The sequence below is a fragment of the Dermacentor andersoni genome, chromosome 9, assembly GCF_023375885.2.
Source record: "Dermacentor andersoni chromosome 9, qqDerAnde1_hic_scaffold, whole genome shotgun sequence".
NCBI lineage: Eukaryota > Metazoa > Arthropoda > Arachnida > Ixodida > Ixodidae > Dermacentor > Dermacentor andersoni.
In genome coordinates this window covers 9,799,930-9,821,244 of record NC_092822.1, presented here as the reverse complement: position 1 = coordinate 9,821,244, position 21,315 = coordinate 9,799,930, and the positions used below count along the sequence as shown (strand labels likewise).

Sequence of the window (21,315 nt, the reverse complement as noted above, 5' to 3'; positions counted from 1 at the left end):
GGCTCTTTAACGTGCACCTAAATTTAAGTACGCAGGCACTCTTGCATTTTTCCCCCATCAAAATGTGGCCGCTTTGGCCGGGATTTGATCCCACGACATCGTGCTTAGTAGCGGCACACCAGAATGTGAAAATTTGTTTGTCTTCATTGACTAGGAAACTCAGTGGTGTTAGATTAGAAAAAAAGTTAATTCTGGTTGTCTTTAAAACAAGTGTGTGCTAAGTCAAAATTGCATCACATTGATCACTAACCTTAAGCTTGCGACTTGTTGTTAGAGTAGTTCCCTCTCAAAGAGAAACTTTTAGTCCAACCGGCCAGTAACATTTTGAGAAATATACAAGACTGAGTAATAGCTCACAAGAACTTCCTTTGCTATTCTGTGTTATTCTACTGAGGTATTATGAGATTCCGCAGCTGAGGTTGAAGTTGTGGGTTTGATTCACGATCGCCGTTGCTGCATTGTGTTAAAGGCAAAACGGGAAACGTGATGCATTCGGATTTAGATGAGTACCAAGGACCAGAGTCGGTCAAAATTAATCTCTGTTACACTGCTGCCTACAAGCGAGGTGAGGGGCTTCAGTGGGCTTTAACTGCATTTGAGAGTCTGAACCCCATGAATAAACTGGTCACTTTTCTTTTAATGCAAGGAGCAGTGTACAAGCTGCTCCTTATGAGGTAAGAAATGCAGTTGTGGGTGAAGTAGGTGTCATAAGAAAGTGTAGATTCAAGAGATTGCACTAGTATTGCTTATTTGTGTCTGCCAGTCCTTGCTGCATGCTTCCAAGCTATTCCAGTGAGTGTGATACACATTGCCCCACTTGGCTGCATTGTTAGATTTTCTTTATATGTGCAGTAACGCGTGACCTGCGGACAGACGGTCAGCTGAACCCTGGCGTGCAGAAGCCCATCCTGGTAACTGTCTCTGGCCTGCCTGGCATGGTGGCCAGTTCCAAGCCACAGGTCAGTCATTCACAGGTCATAGACCTATCTCTCAGAGACAGCTGTCAAAAAAAAAAAAAAAAAAAAGAGAGAGAGAAAGAGCTGTACAAGGAATGATTAATGAAAGCATTAGTAATTCTTTTTCAAAAGCTTGTCTATGTAATCCTTATTCAATTGTATTGCCAACGTCGTGAATTTTCCAGCTCCCTAGGGACCGTGAACGTATTAGAAAAATCTGGCAGTCAGAAAAAACTCATGACTGCCCTCAAGAACTAAAATCGGCACAACCACATCTGAAATAGCTCTGAAGGCCTGCCAGTACACTTATTAAGCATCTCGGTGCTCGTACTGTAACATGAAGTAGTGGGTGCACACATGTATAATTAAGAAATACATACTGTGTCTTGTAACAGTGGCCCCTTTCAGCTCTTGGTACGGTTCACCGCAATACATTGGATATGATCAACCACGTAACACTGCTGTATTGCAGCAAAGCTGACTTACTGGAATTTGCATTATGCAATGCTTCTTAGACCTTTGCTGTGCTTTCCATGCTTTGGAGCCATCGGTGAGGATGGTGAAGACGGGAGTAGAGACCATTTCTGACAGCGGTGAATTCTTTCAGCAAGAAATCACGGGACTGAACAGCAGGAAGTTTGGTAGCGAACATCAAGGCAGCTAGGCCTAGTGTTCTAGTGCGCATGACAGCACAAAACGACCATGCACCAAACAACACGTGGCCAAGCACAAATGGCTACAGTGGCTGCAGTGGCTACAGCTGCCAGCAGAGCAGTGTGTGAGCACACTGTTTTGAGGCTGCCTGATAAACAAAATGGCAGCGATGGTGGCTTCCACAAATGCCGTTTTGGACCTGCAGTCACACCAAAAATTTTAAAGAGAATTGGATGGCAAAGGGTCAGTGTTCAAATTTCAAAAGTCCTTATAGTAGACTTTATGGGGTACGTGGCGGTGCTGTGAAGGCATCCGAATTATCAGGCATGTCTGAAAAATCAGTCGTTGACTATAACCCTTTGCACAAAAGTGCTTCTTGTAACACAGTGCCAAATTACATTTTAAAAGAGAATCTAGAACACATTTTAGGTATTCTAAGTAAACATTCCCATTGAGCATTAAGTTGTCACAACTTTTGTTCAATGTTGCTTCTCAGTGAAGTGATTGGCTGTACATTGGCCGATGCAGACTCGTGTAAGCCTTCCTAAAAGCAGCAGTGACTTGTCTTAGTGGAAAAAGTAGTGGGGTAGTATGATGGAGCCAGAAAAACATGCTCTAGAGCTATAAATTTTTCAGCTCAAAGTGGAACATAGGCACCATTTGACGGCTATAGTAGTTCCATGAAATTAACCTTATAAGTGCCGGCAAAAAATCTAAAAAAGTCTTCAGAAGACAATATCTTTTTAAATTGCAAAGCTGGATAGCAGTTTTCTTGGAGATTCAACATATATATAATATGCGAGTAATAAATTAGCATCTTGTACCTGAATATACGAAATAACAAGAACCAGGTTCCGTCCATCTGACTTCGTCCACTGCAGTACTGTATCAAAACTATTGTCGTAGTCAATGACATCAGAGCCACTCAGTGTGTCTATTGAAAACACTGCCATCACTGTCAATTCTTTCATGAAGGAGCAAATCATCTTTGGAGCTTGACGACTCACTCAAATGAAAGCCACACATTTGGCAATATGCAACTTGCAGCCGCCGTTTTTAACATTTCTACCAGACGAGCGAAGTCTGTAGGTCCTCTAGCAGCCAAAGAGAGAACTCGCCAGATCGTCAATGGTTTGAACAGACCTGGCCCGTTACTGGTGCTCAAAAGAGTGCCTAAACACATGGACGAGACAGACTTATCTTTGACACTTCCATCCCCCCCCCCCCCCCCCCCCCCCCGAAAAAGAAAGTAATCAAGTAATAGTCCCAGTCACATGGAGAAACCAAAGTGCACTTCAGCATGCTGAGTGTCATTTTGGTGACTCGCTGCTGCACGAGCAAGAAAAGTTTTCCGTCAATTGGTGGCTATGGCAATCGAGAGTCGGAAGGCAAAGCATATATTTGTTAGCTTGAAAATGCGTGCACAAAAAGAGTTTGTTCTTGTTAGAAACAGCATTTACAATCAAATTGAGTGCAAGTGAAATTATTCATTGCAACCTCAATAACAGGATTAATCATCACAAGTCAAGACAAGACAACAAGACTTGACCACTACCAGTCCAAGTAACATGTTCCGCCAAACAACTGTACTGCCATTAACTGATGTGGCCGTAAACAGCCCGAGAGCAAGAGTAAATTTTTGCTGTTTTTCTTTTTTTGCAATGTGGCACATTTTATTACCTTGTAGCGTTGTCAATTTAAAATAAATGGTATTATAAACTAGCTTTCAATGTTACTTTACTTATTTTTTACTCATTGCTAACAAGGCTACAGATGTTGCCACTGTGAAGTGTGTTCACTGAACTCACTCGCCGACGAGTGTGCTCTGCAGTAAGTGTCACTAAGTGTTCTCGTGTGGCAACCTGCGAATGACACTAGCGATGAAGTGCGCTTGCCCAAAGTGCACTTGAGTTGGCCCTGTTACAGAGATATAAGACTTCTCCATGGCACTTAAAGATGGTCACCTTCAGATTGGTTTATGCTGTGCTCAAGGTGTTGTTGCATGCACTGATGCATAGTTTCAATGAACATTTGCTAAAGTGTATGTGGCATATGCAAAATCAGTGATGACGATGAGCCACAATAAACGGGAGCACATTTTTACTGAGCAGAAGGCCCTAGCTGATGGTCATTCCTCGGCAGATAAATCACCTGGTCCCTCATGCCGGGCTGCGCGTGATTTGAGCCCTGCGCCTGCTTCGCTTCCTAGGCAGTGACCTATCCCTATTTCTCTTCATCTTCCTCGATGTCGATGCTGCTACGTTTGATTTCTTGCTTGCTTCATGAGAAATGTGAGATTATACTTGTTGGCTGCCACCCACTCGACAGTCTAGTTATTTTCTTTGTACTTTTTTGCCAGTCAACTGGAATGCTTCCTCACCATGCTCTCTCCCTGCATGTTATAGACATTGCAGGGAGGGGCCACTGCAATGGAGGGCTGTGTACAGCTGGCACCACTGTCACTGGCACCGGACGCGGACGGCTCTGGGCCGACCTTGGGATCTACGCCTTCGGTCAGCTCGACCACGCAGGCGGTGCTTGTAGGGAAGCCGGGTGGTGGACTGGCAGTGATCCCCGGAGGCACACAGGGCGCAACGTTTGGCACCCTCTTGGCCGGGGTGCTCACATCTGCACCCAGTGGGCAGCCTCCCTTGCTCACAGTGTCGTCAGTTGCAACTCCCATTCCAGTCGTGCTGCCATCATCTGTCACTGTGGCACCACTCCCGGCTCATTCTGGGGCGACGGCAACAGCTTCAGTGGCTGCTCCAACCCTGATGGCCACAAGTGTAGCAAAGAGTGTGCCAGTTTCCTTGCCCGGATCTGTACCATGCTCAATCCCAGGCTCAATCCAGGGCTCTATTCCTGGCTCGATGCCGTGCTCGATGCCATGCTCGATGCCAGTTACCATGTCGGGCTCAACACTGGTTTCCGTGTCAGCTTCCATGCCAGTGTCCATGTCATCTTCCATGCCATCGTCAGTGTCTACCTCCATGCCAATATCCATTGCTGCTTCAGTGCCAGCTCCCATAACGGTATCAGTGCCGACTTCTGTGCCGACTTCTGTACAAGCATCTGTGGCATCTTGTGTACCGACTTCAGCACCAGTGTCCATTGCAGCAACAGTGCTGACCGCTGTACCAGCATCAGTGACAGCTCCCGTAACAGCCATGGCATCTATTCCAGCAGCTGCGACAACAACTGTGCCCACTTCCCTAACTGCTGCAGCACCAATAATTGTTTCAACTATACCTCTTACGCCGTCTGTGCCGGCTGCTCCATCTACGCCTATTGCAACACCCATGCCTGCAACGGCCGCCGAGGGGTCTGCACAAGAGCAGCCCGAGTTTGATCCCATTCAGGCCATGGAATGGAAAGATGGTATTGCCACACTCCCTGGTAGCAGCCTCAAGGTCAGTGCATGCTGATCAGATGTCTTACGAACAGCAACAGATAAATGAGCGAATGGCGAAGTCTGTGTAATGAGCGAGAGAGAGAATGAAAAGGTTGAACGATCAGAGGCAATATGTTTTGTCCCACCAAAATAGTAAGAGAAGAGTTCTAGTAGGGTGGTGTAGTTGTTTAGAAAGTCGTTAGAAAGATGAGCAACTATAACTGTTTGCTCATCTGATGTCCATGGAACTTTCACTGTTGTACCAGCGGTTGCCAGGTTGCAAGCCTTGTACACAAGGCATGTTGCAGTGGCAACTTATTCACTGTACAAATTTAAATGTGGGTAGTGATGAGTGACAGGTCATGCTGTTAGATTGTCTGACTTTTTTTGGAAAACTTCGCATGATGAGAAACAGCTCTTGCCACATACAACACCATTCTCCTTGTTGCCAGTATTGAAAAGGTTGACAGTCACTTTAGCATACACTAAAGAGGATGAAGGCGAGAAAGCCTGGACGCTAACGAGGCATTCATTAAATTACTTGACATTCTCATTCAAACGCATTGGAACTTCCTATTACTTGTTTTCTCCCACTAAAAGTCGTGGTTATGAGTGCCTTAATTAAATATACCTTAATTAATTATACCTTAATTAACTTCACCTTAATTAACCCCAAAGGTCATGGGTTCAACCATCTATGCTGGTGCCACTGAATTTTGGTCCCAGCAAAGGTCGAGGGTTCGACTCTCATGATAGGGCATGGGTTTAAGTGCCTTAATTAACTTCACCTTAAAGGGACAATGAAACGATTTTGACAATTTCGTATAAACATACTGAGTCGTTCGAGTAGGTCCTTCTGATCATTCAGTGATGCATCTAAGTGCACCATGTAAAGCGTGCAATTTATTATAAGGTTTTAAAAATGTTTATTGCTGCTGATTACAGCACACCACTCAGCTGAATTTTCAGCCGCCCCTAACCATTTGACATAAATTGCCCTAATGACACTAGTAGGGCGAGCTGTCCGATTGGCTGCTCAGGGCGCGTGATCGATAATTTTTCCATAATTTTTCCAACTTTATGGTGAACAAATGTTGTCCTTAATAGTTCGAATGTTAATTAATTTCATTTTATAAAAAAGAGATAACAGAAAGAGAATACACAAGAACAATTTCTCACTACACTTAAGCATTTCAGGCACACAGCAAGTGTAGTCTGCTTGTCTTACAACATGCTCCGTGTTGATGAGAGCTCTGTGGTCAGTGTTGGTCGCAGTCTTTTTGCGAGCACCATGATTCGCCTTTGTTGCGTTGTGGGCTGCAAATGCAGTGACTGGCAATATGTCAAGCTGTGACATTGTGTCCCTCTGCTCTGCAAGGCAGCAGACGAACAGAGTGGCTGCAGCGCATTGGTCTGTTGCTATACGATCAGCGCCAGGATTTGCGCGTTTGCGACCGTCACTTTACACCAGAGGATTACTACCACAATAGCATTTTGCGAGACTGGTATTCGGATAAACGCAAGTGCAAGGAACTGGGCCTGGCCATTTGATTGTGTTGCTTCACAGGATGAGCAGAAGCGCAAATATGAATGGGCTGCACGGTGCAGCCACCTGGCAGCACATAGCTCAACCAAACACAGTAGCAGTAACAAAGTGCATTCTTCTTTGCTGCTGGTGTACATTTTTCACAGGAGTGTATCATTAACACATTGTTTTTGTAAATGTTTAAAATGTTTTACGCTTGGTTAAAGCAATATTAGCTCTTTGTTTGGCTGGTTAAGCTCTGCGACACCAGGTGGCTGGACTGTACGGACTGATCAGGCCGCTCATGTACGTCATCAGCTTGAGTTCATGCTTCCAATCCGTTGAAATGCCCAGCTAGCCCATGGCTACCGGAATACCAGACATGTTCGGCGCTGCAACAGAATGCTCGCAACACACGCTGCTCCGATAGCTCTTGCTTGGGATCGACTGCCAAGCAGCTGGTGCACAAGTTGGAGAGGCTTCGTGTGCTGGCTCCAATACAACTGGAAATAGAGGACACGAAGTGCAATGATGACACACAGCCAGTGAAGGCGGAGCTTAGCCCCGATCACTCAGCGAACAAGTTGAGGAGACAATGCATGGCTATGAAGGAGGCTAACTTGCAATCGTATATAGCTATGTTTATATGAGATGCTTCACATAAATTGTGGTGCAAATGATTAACTTTAGCTGTACCCTATGCATCTACAAAATGTTTTCAAACCGTTTCAGGGGCCCTTTAGTTAACACCAAAGGTCATCGGTTCGACTCCCATCAATGGTAGTGGGTTCAACCTTCAGTGATGGCACCATCAATTTTGGTGCCATTGATTTTTGGTCCCACCAAAGGTTCAGGGTCTGACTCCCACCAAAAGTTGTGGATTCGAGTGCCTTAATTAACTGTATCTCAATTAACTATGCCTTAATTAACATCAAATGTCGTGGGTTCAACTACCACCGATGGTCGGGGGTTCAATGCCTACCAAAGGTCGTGGTTTTGAGTGCCTTAACTCTATCTTAATTAATTTTGACTTTATTAACGCCAAAGGTCGTGCATTCGACTCCCACCGAATGTCATGGATTCCACCACCAATCGTGGCACCATCACTTTTTGTGCCATTATTGGTCCCACCAAAAGTCGAGGGTTTGACTCCTACCAATGGTTGTAGGTAGCACCATCACTTTTGGTGCCATTGCATTTGGTACCATAACACCGGGTGGTCAATTTTTCTATAATTCCAAACAATGGACAATGTAGTGCCATCTGTGACTAAGTCACAATTTAAAGGGCCCCTCACCAGGCCACACAGCAAATTTTCGTTATCCGTTGGAAGTTATGTGACCTCTAGGAAGTGTTCTGGCGCAAGAATTTTTCAGATTAATTCATTCATAGATGAGGTAGAAATGTTTCAGTGCCACAAACCCACAATTTCAGGAGGGGAGGGCCTCTGCCAAGAGAGATGCTCTCTCCATTTACCCCGTCTAGCCTCTGCAAGCGAAATTCCTTCCCTGCATTCTCCCATATCAGAGCTCGAGAATTGCGTGATGCATATGTCACGGGCCCCACCTTCATTAATTTTTTTCCTCACTTTTTTTGCTGCACGGCACACTTCTGCTGGCGGTGTTGTGTGCAAGCTGTTGTGTTTGTCTTGTTTCGTGCAGCGCAAGAACACCTGACTAGTGGTATAGGTCAGCACTACATGAACAATGAGGCAGACACAAGCGGATGACAGAGCTTGATAACGTTCTGGAAAACGATAAAAAATGACAGTTGTCTGCGCGCCCGACTGCACGATGTAGGAACAAGCGGACAAAACGGAAGTACATCTCTCTTGCTACGGTGCGAAGTAAAACAAGAACATGCAGACATTCAGTTTGTGTTTTATTATTTCTCTAAACTTTAATTTGTCTATTGAAGCAACAGATTACACAAACAACAGATGTTGGCTTGAATAATTCCCGAAGTAACATGTCACTACGAGCGATGTCACAGCAGTGCAATGTACGTAGGTGCCCTTGTGTGATATATGTTGACTCCCTGGCTCGGATCTCGGTGCCCACGAGGAGAAGGGAAATGACATTTGGTTTTGAATTTCAGCTCTTTTTATGGCATGGAGTGATGTAATACTTAGCAGACACGATCGTTAGCATGCATTGTATGCACGGCGCCTGTCAGCTCAAAGTGGCCAGACCTGGTGGTGGGCCCTTTAGGACATGAACTTGCTCAGCTGATTCTTGGCTTGAAATAGTGGCACATTTAGTGAGTGAACTGAGCTCGTCTTCTGTAGTAGAAATGACGACTGAGTAGTGTTAGGATCGGCCTGCAGCTATTTCAGCCCGCTGCACATGTTTCGATCCAACCGGGATGGTGGTGCACTTCAGAGAACTGCGGATAACCGGCAGCCACGTGGCGAGGGGTCAGCTCAGGGGAGTTCTCGAGGGGAGGTAATTGGCGGAACCTCCCCATGCGCTTTTCGAGACATCAGACAATGTGCTACCCAGACGCGCCACCCGGGACGGCTCCGAGTTCGACGAAGCAGGCTTTGTGCGCAACACGACAACGCCGCCCTGTTCTGGTATGAGTGGGGGAGTTGCCGCGGGAACGCCGACGAGGGCTCCTTCTCACGCGCCGACCAAGATGCAAGACAATTTGCTACCCGGGCGCGCTACCCGGGACGGCTCAGAGTTCTACGAGGCCCCTCTGACGTCGGCTTCGGAGAGCACTAAAACCTGTGCGGCACGTGTATGTGAGCCCTCCTCCTCCAAAAGGGCAGGTCATCTTCAATGATGTCGAACTATGACGTCAAGCGGAGTGCTTATAAGCAGCGATTGTCGGCTGCTAGTGTGTGCTCGTTGTGCTCGAAATGTACTCGTGAGCTGTGTGCTTGTAAGCTGTTTGCTGTATGCTCGTCTTGCGGGCACCATTTGGGAGTCACGCTAGACTGTCGATGTCTCTCATGTTCAACTGTAAATAACATGTAAATAAATCCTGCTCTCCTAAGTCCCGACAAAGAGTCAAGCTCCTTCCTGCAGCTACGACTGCCAAATCTTACATTTGAATGGCAGCGGTGAGATCGGCCTACACCTCGTAGATCGTCCGACAACTCTAACAAATGGTCCGACGAATCGTCCGACGAATCTTACAGTAGATGAGCTGTGGTAGGTAAGGCTTTAATATAGCTTAGTGTATAGAAGGGTGGCTCCTCAATTTTAAATATGTGGCCTTGGGAAAATGGTCAATGTGCATGTGAGCGAATGAGATGTTTGTAGGTCCGAAGTAGACCGAAATGAGTGTGACTTCTCTTGTGTGTGCTTTTCCCCTTTTCTGTGATTTCCAGTTCCGTCTGACTGAGTTTGGCACCCTGGAGGTGGTGACCACGGACGATGTGGCCTCCGAAAGCAGCAAACCCCCCGATCCGCCAGACAGCCCCCTCAAGGCGTTTGTGGTACCCCAGTACTCTGTCCAGCAGTCAGAACATGTCAACCACAAAGGTCAGTGCTTACTGTGGCACTCATTATCATATTCTCTGTGTTGCCAACACCCAGTGTAAGTTGAATTTGGCATTCCTGCCATGTGGCAGTGAGTACTCATGTCTGTCCCCACATACTCACTGTATACATGTTTCTGCGTACCCCATTTGTGGGCTGCAGAAACCATTGGGGTCTGTTCTGAAGTTTGCTGTTATGATTGAAAATTGACTGGACACCACATATTGAAACTAGAGATGTAAAATTACATGAGAATTTGAGGGGCGTGAGAAAAACTGCTTTCTTTTGTGTTTTTTTCAGAAAAAATATGAAAAAAATTGAATAAGAGGCGATTGCGCACAGTCTCATTGGAGTCTCATTGCAACAGAAGAATTCTGTGGGGTTGCTGTTATGTTTCTTTCTTTTTCCAATTTTATCTTGGTTAAAAAAAAAGTAAGGACCTGTTTCTCATTTTTTAAGTTCTCAATGTTTTTTTTTTCAACCGCTTACATCTCTAATTGAAACTACAGCCTGGTGTTCAGAGAAAGGAAATAACATGCTCAAGGAATTGGATAAAGAAATACAACCATTTATGGAGGTTTACAGTTTTTTTTATTCACTTCCTGGCAAAGCCAAATCACCTTGTCCCTAAGGGAAGAAAATCTGCTGCAATGATGTTCTACATAACATCTGTTTAACCCTTTCTCTACCACTGAAGGGTATTGTCGTCACTGGAATTAGTACCAATATAGCCATTGTGAGGAAACATACTTTCAATGTGAACTGGTGACAAATATATTCATCAGCTTGCTTCTAGTTGCAGTTTATGACACTAAATGACAGCATTTGTCAGTGTCGGTTACATCGTGCGTAGTTTTTTTTTTTTTATCGTGGGCTGCTTAAGTGCGTTGGGAGCATTAGAAACATGGCTGTCTGCACGCCTCATTTCTGAGAAATCTGGTACCATTTTAGTCATTTCCTGTAGTACAGAACAGATTAACAACAATTTACAGTTGTTTATCAGTCCTGTAGCAAAGCTAGATGTTGACTGCTTGACTACAATTTGGAATTACTTGGTGCATTTTTTTCTGTGGACAGGCATTGTTCGAAGCACAGATGAGGCAGCCAAGCCAGGAGCAGTTGCGACTGCAGCCGTGACTCCTGCTTCGGCTCAGATGAGGAAGACGCCGCCCGAAGTTATAATCTGCTGCCAATTCTGTGGATGCCATGGTCTTCGGAGCGAGTTTGTTCGTGATGGCCTCTTCTGCAGCCAACTCTGCTACGTAAACTTTGCGAGTCGGTAAGCCTACCTTCCAAGCCCAAACTAGTGTTTCTACTGAAGGTATTTGGCCGAAACACAAAGAAAATAATTAAACTTGCTAGGCTCACATTTAGAGCAGCACTGACACATAGGTTCAAAGTTGTAGAACCTGTGTGTTTACCACACGTCTCAAATGTAAAAAGGATGACACTCTGCGAGTGTGAAGGTTGGGAAACACTGGTAACGTATTATAATTTGGTATTAAAGTTGATCTCATCATAAAACTCAAAGCGTTTTGATGGCTTTACTTGCTGTGCTTATTATTTGGGCACCTTGGATACTCATGCAGCAAAAATGTGGCTTGATGAAAAGAATGATGTTTTGACAGTATGTTTATTGCTGAAATGTACTACCTGGTGCATAAGGTTTATGTGTATGAGCATTACTATTTCTTTTTCCTTAAGGGAGCGAATAAAGCGGAAGGAGGAGCACCTCAAGCAAAGGAAACGCAAGGCTAGTCCCAACGGAGAAGACTCGGATGATGAGGTGAGAAACGACGTATGCCATTTCGTAACTGTTCATTCCATAACCACTGCTCGGGCTTGCTGAAAGAAACATAGTCCGCGGATAGCATACGCTGCTGTCAACACCTCAGCCAAGTTCTGCAGTTGTGCGCAGCGCGTGAAGTCACCTTTCTCTCACATGCTCTCTTTTCAATAGAAGCCTGCTCCTCACTCTTTTCTGGACACTTTATTTCGTAATAAAGTGGATTCCCTTACATGGCTGCTATTGGCCAATAGCTAACATCAATCAAGAAAGGTGTTTAGATCAGTGCGCTTACTGTTATTGTGTATATTTATTGACACAGTTTAATAAACAGGTCGAAGTAAGCGAAAATCTGCTTTCGAATTTCGATAATAATTATGTACTTCTGGAAGAAGGTGACTGTAGTCTGCTCACGCTCAGCCACGGTTGCCCGCGTAGGAATTAAACTTTGGCCACCCGGCTTATCGGTGTCATAGCTGTCGGGTCTCGCTAATTTCGACTAATTTTGAACACTCAACCAGCCTTGAACCACACCAAACTTAAGGTCAGAACACACGCATGCTTGCCAGTGCACGCTCATTCCTGACCATTCCTGGTTAGGCACCTTGGCACCCTTCACTTTGTAATGAGTTATTGATAGCGCTTTAAAATGCGCAAGTTGGGTTTGGCTACGATGTGTCGGCGAAGCTGGTGCAGGACAAAGCCGGTCTGCACCACCTAGCACAGTGAGGCAGGAGAACACGTACGTGGGTGTGCACAAAGCAAACACTGCAGTTGCACGTAGTTGTGGTCTGCTATGTAGCGTAGATACTGTGGCCGCCGCAGAGTGCCGCGACGAGTCCACTGGCTTAGGATGCCTCGATGTCCTCCTTGCCCACTGGGAGGAGAATGAGACGCCCTAACTGGCTGAGCGCACTGCGGCTCACTGAGGACAACAGCGTTTGGCGCGTCGTAGGTGCCAAAATCGTAAATAGTGGCATCTACGTGAACATTCAAAATCAAATTTGAACTGCACACCACGGTGACGTTCAGGAGGAGGAGCATTGTGTTATCACTCAGCCATAGACTTCACAATGCAAATCATTGAAGAAGGAGCAGAAGCACCACGAGCAGTGTGTTTGCTTGTCAATAACTCCGCTTCTGCTGAATGCATTGAACTTTTTACGGCAAAGTATTTCTGAAATACTAGTCTAATTTAACTTCAAATGCATTTCTCGACTTCGATAAAAGGTGGTTCAGGGCTCCTTTAATAAGCATTGAACACAACATATGTTAAGATTTCCTCTCGGTTGCTTGAGTCTTCAGATGGTAATGCCTTTTGTAATGTTATGAGCTTACTCACCAACCTAAATCACTGTTCATGTATGTACATAGGCACCTATGAGCAGACTACAGATGGTCTTCATGCAGTCATTTTCACTCTAGTGGATTGTGCATTGTGGCATTTTAAAATGGCCTATTTTAAGCCCATGGCTACCGTTTCTTATGCACAACTAGTTTGTATTGCAACCATAACATTAATTTGTTTATTTTCCAAAGCGTCAAAGCATTACCTTTGTTGTCTTCTGGTCACTCTTGTGATAATACCGATATCTTCCTTCAGTGTCTCCTCAAAGACTGTTAAGCATTATTGGTTCTGAACTGAACACTCGTTTCATCATTTTACAGGAGCCACGTGATAGTCGGCCAAGTCTCCCAGTACCTCAGAGGGAGCCATTCTCGTGGAACGAGTACCTCGAGCGCCTTGGTGCACAGGCGGCACCATCAAGGCTTTTCCGTGAGGCAAGTATATATTGACGATTGCACAAAATATGTTCAATTTCTTTTAACAAAACGGAGGTAAAGCATAGCAAATGCTTAAAAGATAAACCTGCCAAAATCCAAAGCAGATGAGAAGTTCACCGAAGACGGTAACTTGAAGGGGCCTACAGTGGTTGAAAAAGAGTCTTCAGTCTGGAGCCAACATTCTGACAAGCACATTTGTCAGGCAACGACTTTTTGCCACGGTGTTGCATGTGTGCTTGTTTGAAGCGGTCAACCACTGACCGCTTCAAACCTGTTAAAGGTAATGCATAGTGAGGGCCTTTCAGTGTGTCAGGCTTACTTTTCATAATTTGGCAGGTAAAAACAGGGTGCTAAATTTTAAATTCAAAATTAGTGAAGAAATGTGTACTCAAGGCTGTACTTTCCACAAGTAAGGCCCTTGTGGTTTGAAGGACATAATGTACCTTATTTTCACAAAATGGGAGCCAAATTATGGCTATAGATGCGAAGTCAACGTCCCAGCAGTGGACCTTTCTCGAACCGGCCCAGCCTTGTATGCGAGTAGCTATGTGGCACGGCGCTGCTGTCAGTTCTTGAAGATGGCGGTTATGCTTCACACGTCCACGGCGTACAAACAACGCAGTGCGATTCCTTTTCTATGGAGCAAGGGCTGAACACCCATCAAAATCCACAGGGAAATGCAGCCCTCGTATGGGAAAGGTGTCTCGCTTTGAGAAGTGTGAGGTGGTGGTGTTGTGAGTTCGCAAAAGGCCATGAAGACTTGCATGACAATGAGCGTACAGAGAGGTCATGTGAGTGACTAACTGGCAACCACATTTCTCCTGTGGGTGCAATGTTGTGTGCATCCACGGGAGAAATGTCCTTGGCGTGTGCACCTCAAGAATATTTCCAGGGAGCTTGGCATTTCGTATGGGAGTGTTTACTACATCATTCATGGGTCCTTAGGGTACCGGAAGGTTTCATGTCAGTGGGTGCCTAAACAGTTGGATGACATGATGAAAGGCAAACGAATGATTGCTTGTCGAAGAGGGTGAAAGTTTCCTGGACCGGATAGTTACTGGCAATGAAACGAGAATACTGTATTTCACGCTGGAATTGAAGAAGCAGAGCATGGTGTGGAAACATCCAGGTTTGCCTGTGACAAAAAAATGCCATTCTGTGCCGTCTGTTGGGAAAGTGATGTTAACGATCTTCTGAGATCGCCAAGGACCACTTCTGCTGTATTTCATGCCGCAAGGTGCAGCCATCAATGCCAACAGTGATTGTTCCACACTCACGTCTGCTGGCTGCCATCAGGCGAAAACGCCGAGGCATTCTTGATGTGGACAATGCTGTTATCTTCCATGACAATGCGAGGCCACATGTGGCAGTCAGAACCGCTGACAAGCTCCGGTTATTTAACTGGGAGAGTCTGGACCACCCACCATACAGTTCGGACCTCGCCTCTAGTGATTTCCACATTTTCGGTCCAATGAAGAAGTTCCTGGAAGGATTGTGATTCACATGTAACGATGAAGCGAAGGCAGCAGTTCGATGGTGGTTTTTTAGTTCAGGGTGTCTACCAACCGGGAAAACCGGAAATTGTCAGGGATTTTGAGTAGTCTGGAAAAACTCGGGGAAAACTCAGGGAATTTGTGCCTCTATCAGGGAAAATTGGCTGTAATTTTATTGAAAGGGTTGAAAGTCACGGTAATTCTGGCTCGAGTAACAGACAGGAATCATAATGAATCGTCTTTGTCGTCGGCTGGAGGAGTTGCCAGTGTACAGTCAACGATCGACTTTCCGGATTCCAGATAATTTGGACGACTTCGCGGCATCACCACGTACCCCATAGAGTCAATGTATCAGAACGTCTGAAATTTCGGATGCAAGAACTATTTGCCATTCGATTTTCTGGACGTTTTGCCATGCCCGCAGGTTCGAAACAGCATTAATCAAAGCCACCACCACTGCCATTTTGATTACCTCGCCGCCTCGAACCGGCACTCTCGCACGCAGATCCACTGGCAACCGTAGCCACCACTGTGGCAACGCTAGGCCTAGCTGCTTTGACGTTCGCTATGAAGCTTCTTGCCGTTGGTTGCCGCATTATTTTGTTGGTTGAAAGAATTCGCTGCTGTCAGCAATGGCACAGACTCCATCTTTGTGGTCCTCACGATTGGCTTAGGAGCTTGGAAAGCACGGTGCGGTGTATAATGTCGGTTCCCAAAAGTCAGCTTCGCCTCTGTACAGAAATGTTACTTGGTGAAGCATATACAAAAGTATTGCGGTGAAGCATAACAAGGTTGGGAAGGGGCTATTGCCAAGTATGTATGCCTTAATTATACACGCGTGCATCCGGTATCTCGTGTCACAGTACAAGCACTGATATGCCTAATACGTGTACCGACAGGCCGTCACAGTGTTTTGGAATGTGCCTGTGGTGGTTTGAGCCCTTAAGGGCAGTAAATGACATACATTTATTTTTTCCAACTGGCCGATTTTTCGGACATTTTCGCTTCCCTAGGTAGTTCGAAAAATTGGACATAGACTCTACAACTGACCAAGAAGATGCTTCAAATGGTTCATGGGGCAAACAAGTGGTGGAAGGAGCACAAGAACAGAAAGGACCTACACATTCAGGAATGAACGGGAAAGGAAGTGTGCTGCCACCATTTTGAAGGAGCTTGAACTGAAAAAACAGTGTTGGCTGATGCCGAGATGCAGGTGTCCCTCATCCAAACCAAAATAAACTCTTTAAAGCAGTGAAACACAACACTGAGGTGTCGTGTGTGGGCTGAGAGTATGTCAGGACAGTTGAGGTTGACTTATGAGCTGTTGAGAGAGAACCTCAATTGTGGCAAAGTTCAGGCCTCATACCACTCGGCTTGCTATCAGTTGATAGAAATAGCTCATATTCGAAAATATTTGCTTCTGTATGCATCTCCTTTTTATCCGTATTTGAGAATGTCCAACTCCATTTGCAATTTTTTCGAAGAAGAGAGAGCGATAGCATTGGGCGATATGGTTTCAGCCCGTCTTGACATAAAACATAGTTCTGCATCACTCAGAGAATTTTGCAAAGGCACTCAAGCAAAACCTGGAAAACTCGGGGAACTTGAAAATGTCATCTTGGTAGACGCCCTGTAATTATACTACACGGGCATCTCAATTTTAGTGCTGCAGTGGTACAAATGTCTGAACCGGTGTGGGGACTATCTGGAAAAATAGTGTAAGGTACGCAGAGTGGTACGCATATTTGTAATTACCTGTATGTGCCTTATTTTGGCTAATAAAACATAGAGGCAAAAATTTTCTGATTCGCTGACATCAAAGGTTGTTTCAAGAAAATGTTTAAATTCGCACGCTACTTGTTTTTTTGCTTCTCAGTAATCTTTACTCACATGTGGCACCACCAGAATTCAGACTACTTCCAGAATATGCGGAATGCTGGAGATATTGTGTTGCCAGGAATCTGCAATATTGCTGACAACAGTTGCAGTCACGTACACCTTAGCTTAGGGACTTTTGACAGGGATGGCATCTCTTTCATTACTGTACCTATCGAAATTGATCAATTTGATCTGCATTTCTTCTACATGTCGTTAAACATTTTCATAGAAACTTTTCTGCTAGCAACATCGTACACAGTCTGAAATGACGACTGAACTTTAGCTATTTACAATTTTACAATTTTTGGCACATTGGAAAGTATGGAAAAATAAAGCTTTGACTGGAAGTATCGTTGAAACTACCCTCAAGCGCTCCTATTTGTACTTTGATCTGCTCGGCAACATAATTTTTGAATGAAATGACAGTAGCAGTGAAGACACCACCAGCTTCTTTCGTTTTTGTCTAATTTTCTGATTCGACATCTAGGCTGCCTTAATGATGTCTGTTTTAAGAATAGTACATGCTCATGAGTGTGTGTCATTTTGATCATTGTGTATGACTAATATCAAGTGCCAGTTTATTTTTCCCACCATGGGTTGCTTTTATCCATCAGTGCTTCGACAGCATTTGTACAAATTATTACAAGCAATCCTTCCGGGGTGTGGGGTTTTTCACGCACACAAAATCGTGCAGTCGATTTCAGACCAACTTTCAACTGAAACTTGGCTAGCTGTCTAATCTCTTGCATTTTGAATAATGCCTGTGCAGATGCCCTTATTCATTACTGTACAATATTGTGTAGCACTCCACATTACTGTAAAACATTGGACAAGAACTGAACAAATCATGTGGAGGCTCTAGCGCGAGTTTAACACACAATAGACCACCTCGCTTGCACAGAAAAGCTGATTGAACACAATACTCAAGTATGAGGAGGCTTCTGCATGCTCCTTGATCTGACAACCATTGCTTCGCAAGCCTAAAGAATGCACGAAAAAACAAGCCAGGTGCTTGCTGCAGTGAGTAAAAACAAATGCTCCCTGCACAATAGGAACTTACCTGTTCTCACATTTGTGAAGCTTCTGCTTTCCTGCATAGCATGGACATCAATATGGTTAGTATTGACGGCAACAAACATTCATAATAATTTTTTCCATCATCTGACTTACAAAAGTTTGGAGCTGGGAACTATGTGCATATTTTGTACTTGTTCCTTGACGTGCTTCTTTGAAGTTTCACATAAAATTCTCAAAAACTGAGGAATTATTAGTTTATTAGTCGAATCTCGGTAGTACGAACTCAAAGGGGCCTGAAAATTTGTTCAAATTAAAAGAAGTTTGAAATAAAAGAAGGACTTGTTCTTGAAGTATTCGTGCACTATAGCACGATGCACGAACGGTGCGAGTTGTGAAATATCGCAGCGCGCAAGCACACAGCAAGCGAGGTCCACGAAGCTGCCCATGCCGGCCAAAGCTGGCTTCCCGATAAAGGCAGAAAATTAAACTTCAGGGAGTTGGCTAAGCTGGCGATGGGCCAGTGGTGCCGGCAGGGAGGCCAGCACCAAGGAGACTTTTGAAGGTGAGGGAGTTACGAAGGAGTTGAGAGGGAGGGCGAAGGGAGCGTAGTTGCAAGGAAGGGTGGGAGGGGAAGCAGATTTGCTTTCCCGCCAGCTTGATGGATGGCTCTGATTACCTCTGCCACCTAAGTCACTTTACTGCCACCTAACACTGCCACCAAAGCAGCAGAATTTCCGAGGTCAGACTGGGTCTCCGTCGCTGCTTCCCTCTGCATGCTCGCATGCTTTTTCTTTCGTTGGCTGACAAATCGGTGCTGTGTTTACGTTCTTCGTACTGTCTTCTTAATGTGTGTTCTGTCTTATCAAGATGGCGGAGTAATTGCCACTGATCATAATCATGTTGGTCTGCTTCCTTCTATTGATACGTTGCCTCATTCATAATACAAGGACTATAAGGTACTGGGTGTCACCTTCGTGTCCTTGTATCCAGGGTCTGTCTTGTCGTACAGGATCGGATATGGCGCACTGTCTCCAACAGCCTTTCAATCGGGACTTCCTGGTTTAGACTCCTCATTGTAAAAAAACAAACACGAACGAGACCAAACCAAGCCAACCAAATCAAGCGCGAGTCAGATCTGGCGCGAGCAGACGATAGTGCGAAATAAGCGGTCTTGCTGAGCCATACGCGAGTAAAAATAGAGCAGTTGGGCAGGTCCGACACTAGTTTCCTGCGTACACATCACTGCAGGAGCCGCTCTCATTAGTCTTCTCTGCTCGTGGCGAGCCGCAAAAAATCGGCCGAGGAATGATTCCTATCGTGGTGGGCGTTTTACCACTAGTGTGGCTGGAGCATTACACCGCGACGCAGAAGCGGCGACCTTCCCATTCGAGAAAGGGTGACATTTCCACTGCTTTTTTTTTTTTTGCATCACGCGCGGCACTGAGAGGTTTCACCTAAGCTTTTCCTGTATGGCGAGGTCAGACAATGCTGGTTGGAGGTGCCACTGTGTGGTTTTGCGCGCTGCTGAGAGCATTTTCGGAGCGCGGTATGTTCGAATTAACCATTGCAAATGCTTGCGCATCTGAATTACCGGGTGTTTTCACCCATTGGAATACGCGCAACTTTGACAGGACCACAGTCTCAGTTCTGTGATTTGACTGTACTGTAAATCCATTCAAAAAACCAGTGATCAGGCTATAATTTTATGTATTGCAGTATACATTGTGAGTACTACATCTTAATATAAAGTGTTAAAACATAAAAGCACAAGAAATGACCCCATTTCTAGTAATGAAGAGTTAATGGTGCAATGTTTGATGCATTTCACACCCTCTGCCACGTCACACTAAAATGTGGTTAGGGTTCAGTTCTGGTAAAAATTTAGGAGTTGGTAAGGTATTCTCTTTGCAGTAATTTCTATTGATGTCACCAAGCATGCTATCCCTGAATTTTGGTTTTATATTAAGTTGAGAACATGGTGTTGTAATTATGATACTGGAGACATTACAGGGTCATTCACTTTTTGTTTTGAAAACATGCAGCACCAAGTGGCTCCCACCGTGGCTAATGGCTTCCGAGTTGGCATGAAGCTGGAGGCTGTGGACCCCGCACATCCAAGCATGTTTTGTGTGGTGACAGTGGCACAGGTGGTTGGCTTCAGGCTTAGGCTTCACCTGGATGGCTATGCTGATGTGTATGACTTCTGGGTGAACGCCGACTGCCCCGACATGTATCCGGCAGGTTGGTGCGAGCGGACCCACAGGAAGCTACACCCACCCAAGGGTGAGCTCACTTTGTTTGAGTCAAAGCTACTTAGGGTTAGGATCAGCTGCTTCATAGACAATTTGCTAAATTGTGTAAGTTGGGTGTGCTCCAAAGCTGTTTTTCAATGGGAAACTCTCTACAAACTGAATGCTTGTGGTAGGTGCAATTTAATCAGGGAGTGAGCTGTTGTGGAAAAGTGTCAGAGAGACTCCTTACCTACAATTTTCCTCGCTTGCTTTCTTTTGCTTATTTTTACTGCAGCAGCAGTTAGGAGTTTGAAAACATGTTTGCTCTGTTCATCAGCTCCGTAATGCAACAGTGTGCACCGTTGTCATGCTGCTTCTGCCATTGTGTTGTCGTGCTGTCATTATCATGCATACTTCTCACCCTTGGCTTCCCACTCACTATATAATGGCCACCTCTGGTACTGAGGATTGTATTTTTACTGCTGGTGCATGTGCCTCATGCATAATTTCCATGCTCAGCAGTCTGTGTAAGGCATGTAAAAGCATGTAATCACAGAGTTGGAGAATGGTGGTATGTGCTGCTCATGTATTACAAATGGAACAGCAAGCAATACACTCATGTGGCATAACTTGTGAAATGTTGGGTGTCAACATTCAGATTCAGATGCGTTGGGTAAGTTATGCTGTCATAGTAAATAAATTCCAAGATGGAGGAATTTCTGAGGTCAACTAATCTTGTTTAGAGAAGTACCATATTTACTCGAATCTAACGCGCATTTCTTTTCCGATAAAATCGGTCCAAAAATAGCCTGCGCGTTAGAATCGAGTACGACCTTAAATCGGCGTTACCATATCGCCATTGGCATTTCAAGTGGCCGCCTCACATGCGCTTTGAGCCTAGCTGCCGTAGCTTCCTCCATGTACTGCAGTATGTGTGCTTACGTTAGTGCACCGTCAGTCTTCCCAGTCTTCCTGTTTTCCGCATTTGCTCTATTAGCATGGAAGTCCCGACTGCAAAGACATGCAGAGTTCATCACGATGCAGCAATTGAAAGGAAAGTGATCACGTGTTCGGAGACGGATGGAAATCGGGCCGCATCACAGGCTTTCGG

The 21,315-nt window shown here is 45.1% G+C and overlaps 1 protein-coding gene across 5 annotated transcripts in view; it reads left to right on the top strand.

The window, feature by feature from the left end:
• Nucleotides 1–21,315, top strand: part of l(3)mbt (lethal (3) malignant brain tumor) — a 57,128-nt gene that overhangs the window by 11,754 nt on the left and 24,059 nt on the right. For 4 of the 5 annotated variants that reach the window (XM_055068514.1, XM_055068511.1, XM_055068513.2 and 1 more), the window contains exons 3-9: nucleotides 853–959; nucleotides 4,016–5,020; nucleotides 9,864–10,017; nucleotides 11,092–11,293; nucleotides 11,719–11,800; nucleotides 13,469–13,582; nucleotides 20,016–20,256. In XM_055068514.1, the coding sequence (XP_054924489.1) occupies nucleotides 853–959; nucleotides 4,016–5,020; nucleotides 9,864–10,017; nucleotides 11,092–11,293; nucleotides 11,719–11,800; nucleotides 13,469–13,582; nucleotides 20,016–20,256 (1,905 nt within the window). The remainder of the gene's footprint in view (nucleotides 1–852; nucleotides 960–4,015; nucleotides 5,021–9,863; nucleotides 10,018–11,091; nucleotides 11,294–11,718; nucleotides 11,801–13,468; nucleotides 13,583–20,015; nucleotides 20,257–21,315) is intronic. The other variant, XM_055068515.1, reaches the window with a different exon arrangement.